General features: G+C 41.6%; 1 protein-coding gene across 3 annotated transcripts in view; it reads left to right on the top strand.

Moving 5' to 3' along the window:
- SNX9 (sorting nexin 9) overlaps positions 1-15,221 on the top strand; it is a 116,693-nt gene that overhangs the window by 86,323 nt on the left and 15,149 nt on the right. For all 3 annotated transcript variants that reach the window (XM_058735775.1, XM_058735773.1, XM_058735774.1), the window contains 3 exons: positions 5,995-6,125; positions 11,050-11,153; positions 13,031-13,134. In XM_058735775.1, coding sequence (XP_058591758.1) covers positions 5,995-6,125; positions 11,050-11,153; positions 13,031-13,134 — 339 coding nt within the window. The remainder of the gene's footprint in view (positions 1-5,994; positions 6,126-11,049; positions 11,154-13,030; positions 13,135-15,221) is intronic.

Below are 15,221 nucleotides of genomic sequence, written 5' to 3' on the forward strand. Positions count from 1 at the left end.
CATCCCCTCTCCCCAGTTCTAACCCATGGCAACAGTGGTGTGTTCTTTGTCTCTATGGTTTTGCCTTTTCCAGAATGTCATTATAAATGGAAGCATATAGACCTATCTGAGAAAGGAAGAAAAATCTCATACGAACTAACCTTACTCCTAAAGGAGTTAGAAAAAGAAGAACAAACGAAGCCTAAAACCAGTAGAAAAAAGGAAGTAATGCAGAGCAGAAATAAATGAAATAGAAACTAAAAGAACAGTGGAACAGATCAATGAAACCGGGGCGGGGGGGGGGGGTGGCTCAAAAAAAAAATGGTTCCACACAGTGCACACAGTCTTAAATTATGGCTTCTTTCTCTTGGCGTTGTGCATTTGAGATACACACAAGATGTGCATCAGTTTCTTTTTATTGCTACTTCCATAGTTTGTTTCTCCATTCACTCGTGAAAGGTATTTGGGTTTTCAGTTTGGGGCATTTATAATAAATAAAGCTGCTGAAAACATTTACATACAAGTTTTTGTATAAGCGTAAGTTGTCATTTCTCTTGGGTGAATACCTGAGAGTGGAATGACGGGGGCATTTGGCAGGCATATGTTTCATGTTTAAGAAATTGCCAAACTGGGGTATGTGGGCGGCTCAGTAGGTTAGGCGTTCGACTCTTATTTCGGCTCAGGTCACCATCTCGCAGTTGTGAGATGGAGCCCCGCATTGGGCTCTGCACTGAGCATGGAGCCTGCTTGGGATTCTCTCTCTCTGCCCCTCCCCCCTCAAAAATAAAGAAATAAGCATTAAAAGAAAGAAAGAAAGAAAGAAATTGCCAAACTGTTTTCCAAAGTGGCTATACCATTTCGGAATCCCCAGCAGCAGTGGATGAGGGTGTCAGGAGCCCCACATCCTTGCTTGCACTTTTGGTAACGTCAGTTTTTCTTTATTTTAACAATCTACTAGGTATGTAGTGGTACTTCATCATGGTTTTAATTTGCATTTCCCTTATAACTACTGTTGAGCATCTTTTCATGTGCTCATTGCCCTTCCATATATTTTCTTTGGTGAAATGTCTGTTTGAATCTTTTGCCCATTTCTTATTAGGTTGTTTTTTTCATTACTGAATTTTGAGAGTTCTTTACATTCTGGAAATAATATAATCTGCAAATATTTTGTCCCGGGTGTGGCTTATCTTTCTCTTAACAGTGTTTTTCGCATAACAAAAAGCTTTTAATTTTAATGAAGTTCAGAGTACCAATTGTCTCTTTTGTGGATTGTGCTTTAGGTATCATGGTGAAAACCTGTATGCCTAATCCAAGTTCACGCTGTTTTCTTCAGAAAGTTGTGTAGTTTCAGGTGCATTTTGAGTTAGTGTTTGTGTAAGATGTGAGGTATAATAAAGTAGAAGTTTATGTTATGCGTCTGGATATCCAGTGATTCTGGCACTACCTGTTGGGAAGACTATTCTTTCTCTGTTGATTTCCTTTGCATTTTGTCAAAAATCAGTTGAACATATTTGGTGGGTTTTTTTAAATTTTTTTTTAATGTTTATTTACTTTTGAGAGAGAGACAGAGACAGAGCATGAGCCGGGGTGGGGCGGAGAGAGAGGGGAAGACACAAAATCCGAAGCAGGCTCCAGGCTCTGAGCTGTCAGCACAGAGCCCCACGCGGGGCTCGAACTCACGGACCGTGAGATCATGACCTGAGCCGAAGTCGGACGCTTAACTGACTGAGCCACCCACGTGCCCCACTTTGGTTTTGTTTCTGGACTGTATTCTCTTCTGTTTTGTGTCCATCCTTTTGCCAATACCACAATGTCTTGATTCATGTAGCTCTGTAGTAAATCTTTAAATCAGGTAGTATAAATCCTCCAACTTGGTTCTTTTTCAAAATAATTTCAGGCTATTTTTCTTTTGCCTTTCCAAATAATTTAAGAGTCCATTTGTAGATATTTGTAAAAAATCATGCTGGGACTTTGGTATATATACAGTTTGTAATTGTTATATCTTCCTAATGAGCCTTTTTGTCTCTAGTAAGATTTCCTGTGTTAAAATCTGTTTTGTCTGATGTTAACATCGTCACTCCGGTTCTCTCACAGTTACTGTTTGCATGGCATATCTTTTCTCATCTTTTACTTTGAATCTGTTAGTGTCTTTGAATCTGTATCTCTTGTTGACAGCATCGTTGGAGCTTGCTCTTTTATCAAGTCTCGCAACCTCTGCGTTTTGATTAGAGTTTTTAGACCGTTTATATTGAATAATTATTGACCCAGTTAGATTTACGTTTGCCATTTTGATATTTGTCTTCCATGTGTCTTGTTCCTCCTTTAGTGCCTTTCTTTTGCGTTAAATATTTTCCAATATGCTGTTTTAATTTCTCTCACTTTTCCACTAAATTTTAAAAATTATTTTCTTAGTGGTTACCTCGGAGGATACTACGTGCATCTTTTTTTTTTTTTTAACTTTTTTTTAATGTTTAGTTTTGAGAGAAAGAGACAGAGTGCGAGTGGGGGAGGGGCAGAAAGAGAGGGAGACCCAGAATCCTAAGCAGGCTCCAGGCTCTGAGCTGTCAGCACACAGCCCAACACGGAGCTCGTGAGATGCTCGTGAGACGAACCATGAGATCATGACCTGAGCCGAAGTCGGGCGCTCAACTGACTGAGCCACCCAGATGCCCCTGTGTACATCTTTTTTGTAATGTTACAATGCACTTCAGATTAATACTCAATTCTAATAAAATTGATAGAAACTCTTCTCCATTATAGCTCTGATTCCCTCTTTTTATGCTACTGTCATCATATATATCATAAATCCAGCAATATGGTATGATAATTATTGCTTTCTACAATCTTATGTCTTCTAAAGAAGAGAAGAAATTAGAAAAGAATACATATTTTATGTTAGCCCACATATTCCTGGTGCTCTTCATTTCTCCCTATGAATTTAGGTAATTTCCTTTTAGCCTGACGTAGTATTTTTTTTTAACCTGAAGGGCTTCTTCTAGTATTTCTTTAATACAGCTCTGCTATCAGTTAATTCTCTCATCTTTGTTCATCTGAGAATGTCTTCATTTTGCCTTTATTTTTGAAGGATAAGTGTGCTGGTTATAGAATTCACAGCTGACTGTTTTCCTTCAGCATGATGAAAATGTCTTTCCGTTGCTTCTGACCTCCTTTGTGTCAGATGACAAATCAGTCAGTTCTTTTGATTACACACACACACACACACACACACACACACACACACACACACAAGCACATTCCATTATACAAAATGAGTCATTTTTCACTTGCTGCTGTCAGGGTTTGTTTCTGTCTTTCGACAGTTTGATTCTGCTGTATCTTGGTGTGGATTCATACTCATATTTATCCTATCCAGGTTTGTTGAGCTTCTTGGAAATGCAGATTAAAATTTTCCATCAAATTTGGGAAACTTTGCCCTTTTATTTCTTCACATATTTTTTTTACTTCTTCTCCTTTGTGGACTCCCACTGCAAGTATGTTCACGTGTTTTGTTTTCTGAAGCATGGTTCAGCCATTTTTTTCCCTCTGTTCTTCAGATTAGATAACTTTTTTTTTTTTTTTTTTACTTCTCATAAATGTTTTTTTTTTTATATGAAATTTACTGTCAAATTGGTTTCCATACAATACCCAGGGTTCATCCAACAGGTGCCCTCCTCAGTGCCCATCACCCACAGCCCCCCTCCCTCCCACCCCCCATCAACCCTCAGTTTATTCTCAGTTTTTAAGAGTCTCTTATGGTTTGGCTCCCTCCCTCTCTAACTTTTTTTTTTCCTTCCCCTCCCCCATGGTCTTCTGTTAAGTTTCTCAGGATCCACATAAGAGTGAAAACATATGGTGTCTGTCTTTCTCTGTATGACATATTTCACTTAGCATAACGCTCTCCAGTTCCATCCACGTTGCTACAAAAGGCCATATTTCATTCTTTCTCATTGCCAAGTAGTATTCCATTGTGTATATAAACCACTATCTTCAGATTCACTGATTCCTTTTTCCTCCATCTTGAATCTGCATTTGAGCCTCTACAGTGAATTTTTAATTCAGTTACTGTATTTTCAGCTCCAAACATTTCATTCTATTTATTTGTAAGTTCTTTTTCTAGAGAATTTTTATTGTTTGATTCCGTGTCCTATTTCTCTGCATTTTTAAACATGACTTTAGCTCTTTGAATGTATTTCTGGAAGCTGCTTTGTCTGCTAAATTCAACATCCAGGGACACTTAGAGATGGTTTCTGTTGACTACTTTTTTGTCGGTATGGGTTATACCTTGCTTTTTCTCTGCATATCTCTTAATTTTTTGTCAAAAACTGGAAATTTTAGAGAATATATTTTAGCAACTCTCAATTCTGATTTTTCATCTCTGAAGGTTGTTGTTTCTACTTTATGTTTATTTGATTGTTTGGGAAGTAATTTGCTTAGGCCAAGTCTCTGAATTGTCTCTCCCCTAAAGTTCAGTTCTTTTTATTTTTTAAGTTTGGCTCCCTGGGGCTCACCCTTGTGTCTGTGTAGATTAGCAGTAAGCCTGCCTCAAGCCAGTACGGCTTCTGTCCTCTGCTGATGGATCTTTGGGTAGGGGAGTGCATTCAAAGATCAGGTAATTTTCAAGTTAGCCACCCTGGCTTTTACTTTTTTGCGGACCTTTTGTGTCTCCTTTACAAGTGTGTGCAGCCTCAGAATTGGCCAGGAATGTGTGGCTGACTCAGATTCCATCTGGTCTCCACTGTTTCTGCACACAGCCTCAGTCTGGAAAATGCTTGGCTGGCCCACGCAACCTTGGCTAGTGGGGTCATTGGCCCTCTCTGTTCCCCAGCCTCTGGATTGTCACTGCCACCACTGCTGAGTATGAGCACGTCCCCCTGCTCCAGGTCAAGTGAGCCTTTTTCCTCGCCAGGGAACCTGCAGTGGCCAGCCTTCACATTCACAGTCTGCTCTACACTGTCAGAACCTCCATGTCAACCAGGGAGAGGGTGGGGAGGTACAGGGGCCACAGGGGAGATGAGAGCAGCCCCACACCAGACAGAACGCCACAGATTTCCATAAAGTTCAGCAGTTTTGCAAGTATAAACACTTCTCACGTGGCTGTTTGCCTTTGGTTGATTTCCAGAACACTTATTTTTGGTTCTGGGTTCTGTCCAGCTTTATAATTGTTTTGGGGGGATGGGAATAGCTGATTGCCTCACTCAACTGTAGCTGGTATTTTCATCTCCAGGAGCCTTTTAACAAACAGAGATTTTGTTTGGTAGACTTAAAACATTTTCAGTGTTCACTTGATGTTTGGTATGTCAGGCTTGTTAAGCTGATTTTCTGCTTTTAAGACAGAAATATCACTCATTTGGCTATGTTTTAGAATGGTCATAAGTTCTGGGGTAGTAGCTTTACTGCATTCGTGGAAGAATTGCCTTTTCTATTTTTGGTTTAAGTACGTTAAACAAATAAAGAGCTACAGTCTTGAGCTACTTTTCATAAATACTAAATTTGAGGTTATATTGCATTTGGACACATTTTTATAGATATAAAAATTTTACACACTTTGTAAGGATTACTTATTAAATTCCATTTTCTCACCCCTTTCTGCCTACAGACTTCATATGGCCACGCAGGACTGGCATAGTCTTAGTTTATCAGAAAGAGGAAGTTTTTCATACTTAGATAAGATTTGCTTCTAAATTTGTTGAATACTCAGGGATCCTTGAAGAAAATAGTACTTTGCAGCTGTGATTTTTCTTGTCACAGCTACAAAATTTGTCAATTTGTTAAATCAGAATCTCATCCTTAAAAACTAAAAAGCCTGTTGTATCTCTTTCCTGTAGCTCTTTGAGCATCCGCTGTGTTACAGCTTGTTTTTAGGTTAGTGTTTTTAGTTTAGTGAAAAATCCCTATGGTTTTACCTTGTGCTAAATAACTTTCTGCCAAAGACCCAGTAGATACAAACGGCTTTCATTTGTGCTGACGGTAATCCGCTTTAGACAGGGGTGTATATCACTCTTGTCCACCTTGCAGGTCGCTTTGAAGAAGAATTTATCAAGATGCGCATGGAGAGACTTCAGGCATGGGTGACCAGGATGTGTCGTCACCCAGTCATCTCAGAAAGTGAGGTTTTCCAGCAGTTTCTAAATTTCCGAGATGAAAAGGTAGGACCTTTTGTTGGGACAGTCATCGATCATATTGAGAATTGTCACATTCATACCAATTTTATGTCTGAAAGTTAAAATTATGTTGACTCGCTATTTCTCATTTCCTCCAAAGACAATGAGGGGACAGAAACCTAAATCCTAAGCATGGGAAATTAGTCATGATAATGTGGAAGAACCGCTTGCCAGAATGGTTTTCCATCAGCTGGGAATGGATTGGCCCAGACTGGGCAGGAGGTGAAGGATATGATAGGATGAGGAATGAAAATTTTTCCTGGATGCTTTTAAAAATAGGATAGGCCCCAAACTATGCAGGATATTATCAGTGTGAAGTGAGGGAAACAGAGTGAATGATTTCTTAAGATCACATTTTGACCTTGCAGTGTAATAACGTTATGAAACAAAAAGTAGATTCAGCATTGGACCAGCCTTCTCCAAGCCAAGGCGTTTTTCCAGAACGGTAGCCGCAAGTCCAGACTAAATGCTGGTCTCTCTTTGTCCTGTAGATAGTCATTCTGCCAATGGCCGTGTATTCTTTGTTGAAGGTCAAGAAACCATTGGCCGTTTAACATCTCATTATTGTCTGCTTTGGAGATGGTTCTCTCTCTCCATAAACTTTTGCTCTAAATTGTACCTTTTTATTCTGAAAGATGTTTTCTCCATATTTCTCTTACAACAAAGATGACATATCTTAGAAAGCAATGTAAAGAATAAAAGCATAAGTTTTTATAGGAGATAGGAAATATATTACAGTCCTAGAAAAAAAAGTCATGAAATTATTTTCGTGTTTTATTAAATTAAATACCGGAATATTATAGACTTTGTTGGAACTTTCAGGCAGAGATTTGCTTGCTAAACTGCTTTGTAGTACTTTTCCCTTGTTAACATGAACACATTTGTAATAAGTATAAATAATCAGGCTCTGTGTATGTTTACAGACCTACCCATACACTTAATATTGTACAATTATTTGGGCCTTATTTTTCAGTTACTGCTTATTTCTAGAATTGGCGGGCTTATTTGAGTGTGTGGCATGTAACCAGGCCAGGAACTAGAAAACACCGAGGTGCTTCAGCAATTTTTGGTCAAGATTGTAGGTCTAGACTTGCACCTGCTTTGGACAAGTCTGGTTTGTTTGGTGAGATGTGATGCCAGTCACAGTGTGCCGTGAAATCATACAGTGGTGAAACTAGGTTCTTTGAGGGAGTTCTGTCCATCAGTTCTGTTACTTTGGAGACACGAAAACTGCATGGAATCCCTTCCCAACTTTCTTGCCTTGCTGGTACTCACAAGGCTCAAACAGAAGTCCTGATTTTCCAAAGATTTGATTTAGAAAGCGCTTCTAAAGGTTGTGTTCAATACAGAATATTATTATTTAAAAAAAAAAAAAAAAAGAAATCTGGACACTGGGGCTTTAGGATTTGATATAATAGGAAGAAGAAAGAACCTGGGAGTCAGGACACCTGAGCTCTAGTCTGGGCTCTGCTGCAGGCTCCCTCTGCGATCTTGGCCTCGGCATTTGATCTCTTTGGGTCACGGTTTCCTCACCTGCTAAATGAGGGTGTAAAACTAGATAGTCACTGAAAGCTGTGATTCTTTGGCCAGAAATAGCTCATGTAGATGGATGGACGTAGGTAATCCCAAAGACCCGAGGAGAAATTATTAGAAATAAGTGGTTAGTAAGATAGCTGGATGCAAGACACATATTTGCATACCAGCAATAAACACAAAATGAAAATCTAAAAAAAAAACTATCACAGTAGCATCAAAAATATATCTAGGAATAAATACAAGAAAATGTACAAAAAACTCTACATAAGAATCTTTGATGTGGTGGTTCCTGGGTGGCTCAGTTGGTTAAGCATCCAACTTGATTTCAGCTCAGGTCATGATCTCACTGTGAGATTGAGCCCCATGTCGAGCTTGTGCTGACAGTGCAGAGCCTGCTTGGGATTCTGTCTCGCCCTCTCTCTCTGCCCGCTCCTGCTTGCATGCTCGCTCTCTCTTTCTCTCTCTCTCTCTCTCTCTCTCAAAATGAATAAAATTAAAAATAAAGCTATAAGGAGTGCCTGGATGACTCAGTTGGTTAAGCATCTGACTCCTGGTTTGGCTTAACTCATGATCTCACAGTTAGTGAGATTGAGACCAACATCGGACTCTGTGCTGACAGCTTGGGATTTCTCTCTCCTCTCTCTCTCTGCCCCTTCCCAGCTCGCTCACTCTCTCTCTGGCTCTCTCTCTCTCAAAAAATAAACAAGTAAACCTTAAAAAAAAAAAAAAAAAGCTGTGAAACATTTTTGAGAGAAATAAAAGAAAACCTAGCTAAGTGTTCCATGGAATTGGGGAACAGAAAAGATGCCACAGGTGGAAAATGAGAGCACTAAGAATAGCCTAGCCAAGGTACTCTTGAAAAAGCATGAAGTAGGAAGAGGGCTTTATTGAATATTAAGACCTGTTATAAAACTAAACTAACTTTAAAAGCATGGTATTGGCATAAGGCCAAATAGATCAGTGGAACAGAATAGAAGGGACGCGATGTAAGGCAGAGATGGTACAAAGTCCAGTGGGGATAGGACAGTCTTTCCAGTGAATGGTGCTGGGTCACTTGGGTGGCTTCATTGGGGAAAAATGAAATTTGGTCCCTACCGCACAACAGTCTGCTATTGATTTTGTTAGGGTTGACATTGGTGTTGTGATTATGTATTTTGAAAATGTGGTCTTCTGTATTAAAGTCCTATAATAGCCTTCTCTATATAAGGTATTTATAGGTGAGGGGCACCTGTGTGGCTCAGTTGGTTAAGCATCCAACTGCGGCTCAGGTCATGGTCTCAAAGTTCATGGATTCAAGCCCTGCATCAGGCTCTGTGTTGACAGCCCAGAGCCCAGAGTCTGCTTCTGCTTCTGTGTGTGTGTCTCTCTCTCAAAAATAAATAAACATTTAAAAAAAAAAAAAAAGGTATTTATAGGTGAAATGATACCATATCTGGGACTTCCAGTAAAATCAAGGAAAAAAATGCAGAATGGAGGAGAATAGAAAAAACAAGATTGGCAAATGTTGATATTTGTTTTGCAGCTGAGTCTGAGAGGGGAACTATTAGACTTTTCTGTGTACTTTTATATGTATTTGGAAGTTTCCATTGTATAAAGTTTTGAAAAAAAATCATTTCCAGGTGGTTTGCAAGTCTAATGTGAAAGGCAACACATAAAGCTTCTAGAAGGTAACATAGGGGAATATCTTCATACCCCTAGCGGAGGGATGGATTTCTGAAATATGACACAAAAATGACTAATCACACAGGAAGAGGTTGATAAATTAGACTGCATTAAAATTAAGAACAGCTGTGTATCAAAAGAAGCCTTTAGGGGCGCCTGGGTGGCGCAGTCGGTTAAGCGTCCGACTTCAGCCAGGTCACGATCTCGCGGTCCGTGAGTTCGAGCCCCGCGTCGGGCTCTGGGCTGATGGCTCGGAGCCTGGAGCCTGTTTCCGATTCTGTGTCTCCCTCTCTCTCTGCCCCTCCCCCGTTCATGCTCTGTCTCTCTCTGTCCCAAAAATAAATTTAAAAACGTTGAAAAAAAAAAAATTTTAAAAGAAGCCTTTAAAAGTGAAAAACAAGCTAAAGATATGAACATTTAGAACCAACTAAAGGGCTGCCTTTTAGAATATAGGAAAACACATACAAATCCGTAAGAAAGATAATCAGCCCAGTTGTAGGGTTGACTTGGTAACGTACTTCACAAAAGACAGTATCTCAGTCACCAACGAATGTATGGGAAAGTACTTAATCTCATTAGTCATCACCGAAATGCAAATCAGAAGTACCGAGAACAGTACTACCCACTAGCCAGAAATGGCTGAACTAAACCTAGCGTCTTAGTGAGCTCAGTCACACCTGCTGGTGGGTGTGCAAATGGGTGAGACCAGTTGGGAAAGTCACCCAGAGTTACCTACTAGGGCGAACATTTTCTGCCCGCATCGGGGCACATGTACATGACATCTTGCTCAACCGCCACCCCCCTGCCCGCAGGGCCTCCGGTGGCCACCCGTAGTAGAATGAACAAACTGGGGGTGTTCGGGCAAGAATGGAACCAATGACCTGTGGCTCCACCACCAATGTGGCTGTAGCTCCTAAGCACAGGTTGAGCCACAAAAGCCAGACACAGAGAATACAGGGTAGGGTGGTCTTCACCAGCTCGGAAACCCAGCCAACCTACCCATGAGGGACTTGTGTCTAGAGGGGATAACTTGAAAGAAAAGTGAGGAACTGGTAACTATAAAAGAGGATAGTGGTTACCTTTGTGGGGGAGGGCAGGGGTCAGGACTGGGAAGGGACACGAGGGGCCTTCTGGAATGCCATCTTGTTTCTCTTGGCCTTGGGGTAGGTTACACAGCTATTATCTTACACTTTGTGAGAATTGGTCACACTGTATATTATGGCTTTAGGCGCTTTTCTGTGTGTGTGTGTGTGTGTGTGTGTGTGTGTGTGTGTGTGTAGATAGATCTTTATAGATCTATCTTACAAAAAAAAAATTTTTTTTTTAAATAGCTCATAATATTGGTTCCTATCTTATATTTTAGAAAAGCTTTCACCTTTTTTAAGAAAACATTTAACCTAAAACTTTGAGGTACTTGGTCAGGAATATAGGGTGTGTTCATGTTCACTGTTATATTGCTGTGCGTTGGGAAAGGATAGGGATTGAGTCCCCTCGCTCTGAAGGGACTTGGGCTCACAGGGACCGTTCTGCGCATTGGCACATGTTTCGTGTACAGAGATTACATCTGGGGTGTGCACACTCCCTCGGTGGAGAGGGCGATGGCATGGGAGCTGCTATCGACAATTAGAAAGATAGTCAGTGAGCCAATCGCATTAGGGAGTTTTGAAAGACTGTGCTGTCCACGGTAATATTATAATGTTCTTATTTGCAGGAATGGAAAACTGGGAAGAGGAAGGCTGAGAAAGACGAGCTGGTAGGAGTTATGATCTTCTCCACCATGGAACCAGAGGCCCCTGACTTGGACTTACTAGAAATGTAAGAGAGATCAGCCTTTCCTTCCTCCCAAACCTGTGTCCACCTCCTGTGCTCGCAGGCCGGGGAGGCTGTGGTTGGATGATGGGGAGCACATCACTTGTGCGGGGAAGCGTTGTCTTTCTAGCTGTAGCATCAGATTAAAGTCTGCTTCCTTTTTACCTTGAAGTCCATGATTTCATAATGGACACGGTGGTTTCTAGTTACCTCTAATAAAGCATGATAATTTCAACAATAGCCACATTATGGAAAGAGCCTAAATGTCCATCCACTGACGAATGGATAAAGATGTGGTTTATATATACACTGGAATAGTACTTGGCAATGAGAAAGAATGAAATCCAGACATTTGCAGCAACATGGATGGAACTGGAGGGTATTATGCTCAGTGAAATAAGTCAGAGAAAGACAGATACCATGTTTTCATTCGTATGTAGATCTTGAGAAACCTAACAGAAGACCATGGGAGAAGGGAAGGGGAAAAAAAGGAGTTCCAGAGAGGGAGGGAGGCAAACCATAAGAGACTCTTAAATACAGAGAACAAACTGAGGGTTGATGGGGGGTGGGGGAGAGGGGAAAGCAGGTGGTGGACATTGAGAAGGGCACCTGTTGGGATGAGCACTGGGTGTTGTATGGAAGCCAATTTGACAATAAATTGTATTAAAAATGAATAAAAATAAAAAATAGGTCTGATTAAAAAAAATAATAAAGCATGATAAAACAAAGTGGCACAGAACCAGCGCATGCCTACATGATATTCAACAAGGCAGAAATCTCTGAACATTGCCTCAGAGGAAGTAAATCTCTAACCTGCAGTTTTGTGCTATTTTTTCATCTGTTGTTTCTAATTATGTAATTTTTTTTTTTTTTTTTTTAAATGAAGGCTTGGCCGAAAATCTGGAGTAGTTCCTTTTTTATTTAAAAACCAACTAGAAATCTTGGGCTTTTTTTAAGAAGTTTTTTTTCTTATTATAAAATTCTTGCTTATGTGTTACCAAATGTGTAGACAAGGGAAAAAAAAAACAAAACAATGTTACAACTGCCCAGAGAGAAAAATCAATGTTAATATGTGTTGACCTAGGTCTTCCAAAATCTCCCCTGTGCATATGTATCTAAGAGAAAAATTGTTTAAGCAAAAAAAAAGACCTCACACTATGCATTCTGTTTTATAAGCTTTTTTTTTTTTTTCATTTAGCATTATGTTGGGATGATTTTTTCAGGTTGGCATTTTTTATATCTTCAAAGAACTGAGTTGTTCAGTATCACTCAGATGGTTGTGTATCCAGGTCACTTTCTCCAATTCATTGAAATACTTATTGGAATGAATGAATAAACTACCCGATGGTACCTCCACCAAATAAGATATTCACGAAACCATGATTTCATTTCCTTTAGAATGATTTTAGTTAAAATTCACAGGGAATTGAGGGGGAACAGAAGCAGAGTTAAAATTTAAATGGCAGATTTTTAGGTAATTTTTTTTAAGTTTGTTCTGAGAGAGAGAGAGACAGTACAAGTGGGGGTGGGTCAGAGAGAGAGAGAGAGAGAGAGAGAGAGAGAGAGAGAGAGAGAATCCCAAGTAGGCTCTGTGCTGTCAGTGCAGAGCCTGATGCAGAGCTCGGTCCCACAAGCCACGAGATCATGACCTGAGCCGAAAGCGAGCTGAAACCTGAGCCGAAATTGGACACTTACGCGACTGAGCCGCCCAAGTGCCCCTTCAAGCCTGAGTAAAGGGTGTTGCTACAGTGCCAGAAAACCACTACCCGTGGTTATGTTTGGTGCAAGTCTCCCTGACCGTGTTGATTTTTCTCGTCTTGCACCTCACACTGACCATGTGGTGGCAAAGTCAAGGACATGCCGTCTTGTGTTTCGCCCCACAGAGAACAGAAGTGTGATGCCGTCGGTAAATTCACCAAAGCCATGGATGATGGTGTGAAGGAGCTACTGACCGTGGGCCAGGAGCACTGGAAACGGTGCACAGGACGTAAGTGCCGTCCTCGCAGCCACTTCTGGGTTTGTAGGTGGCAGTGCGGGCCCCGTTTTGTGACCTTTACCACACTGCGGAACCGTCCCCTCAAACAGAAATGCACGTCATGCAGTAATGTCATACCCATGGCTCTCTGGGGACCCTCACTGGTCAGCCCTAATCAGATGACGGAAAACGGACTCCGACAAATCCAGTTCAAGAACTCTCACAAAAATGTGTCCCCTTAACTGTTTCTAGTTATTTGGGGTGTATAATCTGTGAATAATGAATCCTTTCTCGTGTTTAGAGAATGCTTGTTGTTTTTAATGTCATGATTTTACGTTGTAATGTTCATCCATTTGGTAAGATTTGTTTATAGAAAGTTCTTCAACTTACAACGGGGTTCCATCCCAAAAAGCCCATCCTGAGTGGAAAACACCCTAAGGTGAAAATACATTCAATACCCTTACCCTCCCGAACTTCACAGCTTAGCCTGGCCCCCCCTGGCTCGGGATGCTTGCATCGGCCTGCAGCTGGGCAGAGACGTCTCACACAGGACCGAGACGGTTGAACGTCTCATACCGGACTCAAAGTGGCAGAATGGCTGCATGGGTGCAGAATGCGTGCCGGGTGCCCAGCATCACAGACAGGATCCTCCCATGTGTCCCCGGCCCAGGACAAGATCCAAATTCAGAATTCCAAGTACAGTTTCTGTTGAACGCATACCACTTTGACACCATCATAAAGTCAAAATATTGTTAAGTCAGGGACCACCTGTATGTGGCTGCAGACCTAATATTTAAGAGAAAGCAGGGTGCTGGGTCAGACGAGGAGCAGGGTGAGGGCAGGTGCTCCGCCAGCCACTGCCGTCTGCCTGCACTTCCACGTTCTCGAAGACTTCGTACCTCCCCCGGCCCCCTCCCCACACGGCCTTGGTTTCTGAACCGTCACCCTGCTGAACCTTTGTTGTCTTGCAGTCAAGTCCTTGCAGCTCTTGCCACATAGCCCAGGCTAGAAGCAGTCAAGCGTCGGCTGTGGGGTCAACACCCCGCGGCTGCCCTCCCACCTCTAAGGCCCAGCAGGCTTCACAGACCCGGTCACTGCTGCAGAAGTGCTCACGTGGCTGTCCATGGCCATGGACTCTCGGGAGCTTCCTCCTCTTTGCGTCCATCCCGCCCTTATTGCCACAAGGCCTCCAGAGCCCCAGAGAGAGAGAGAGCTGAGCTCTCATCATGGTCGCTTGTGATGATCTCTGGAGAAAGAGGTGCCGTGAGTCCTAAGTCACCTAACCTAGTACTAAGGCTAGTAGGTCAGCCATGAGGCCAGTATCTAAGAATCTTCTGGCTTTCAGCTCATACACCCTATAAGAATACTGGTTGTATTCAGGGTTTGGGTGCGGGTGGGGTGGGGGGTTGATTGTGTGTTTTAATAAAATGGCTTCTACTTTGAATTACACAAATAATACCCACTTTTAAACTGTGGTACTCAGCATAGGAAGGAGCTTAATTATCCATTTTGTAAAGTTTTTTAACAGGTGGTATTTTTCTTTTAAATGAGGGGAAAAGAATAAAATTGGAAGTCAAAAACTAATTTTAATGAATAAGAAACTGAATGTGGGGTAACTTGTGAATGAATTATTAAGATACCACAGCAGAGTTAATAGCAATATTAAGATCTATTAAATCCAGACCCTAGCACAGCAAAGTTCATAGCGGTGTTAAGATCTGTTCAGTCCAAGCCCTTATTACATCAGGAATTGGCAAACTGTGGCCAGCGGGCCAAATCTGGCCTGGGGCCTATTTTTGTAAAAGTGGAACACGGCCATGTCCGCTTATATATGTACTGTCCGTGGCTCCTTTCCCATTACAGTGGCAGAGTCAAGTACCTTCGACAGAAACCTGTGGCCCCACAGAGCCTGGAATATTTACCGTCTGGCCCTTTACAGGAAAAAAAGGCCCTGTTTATACCGAATGGCCCTCTGCCACTCACATGATACTTTATATCAACAAAACCACTTGTGTGCCAGCTGTTCGTGCCCGGGGGGGGGGCAGACGCTGGGAAGTGGTAACAGTTGCTCCTTTGTCATGGCAAAGACATATGATGCT

Source organism: Neofelis nebulosa, chromosome 6 (assembly GCF_028018385.1).
Source record: "Neofelis nebulosa isolate mNeoNeb1 chromosome 6, mNeoNeb1.pri, whole genome shotgun sequence".
Classification (NCBI taxonomy): Eukaryota; Metazoa; Chordata; class Mammalia; order Carnivora; family Felidae; genus Neofelis; species Neofelis nebulosa.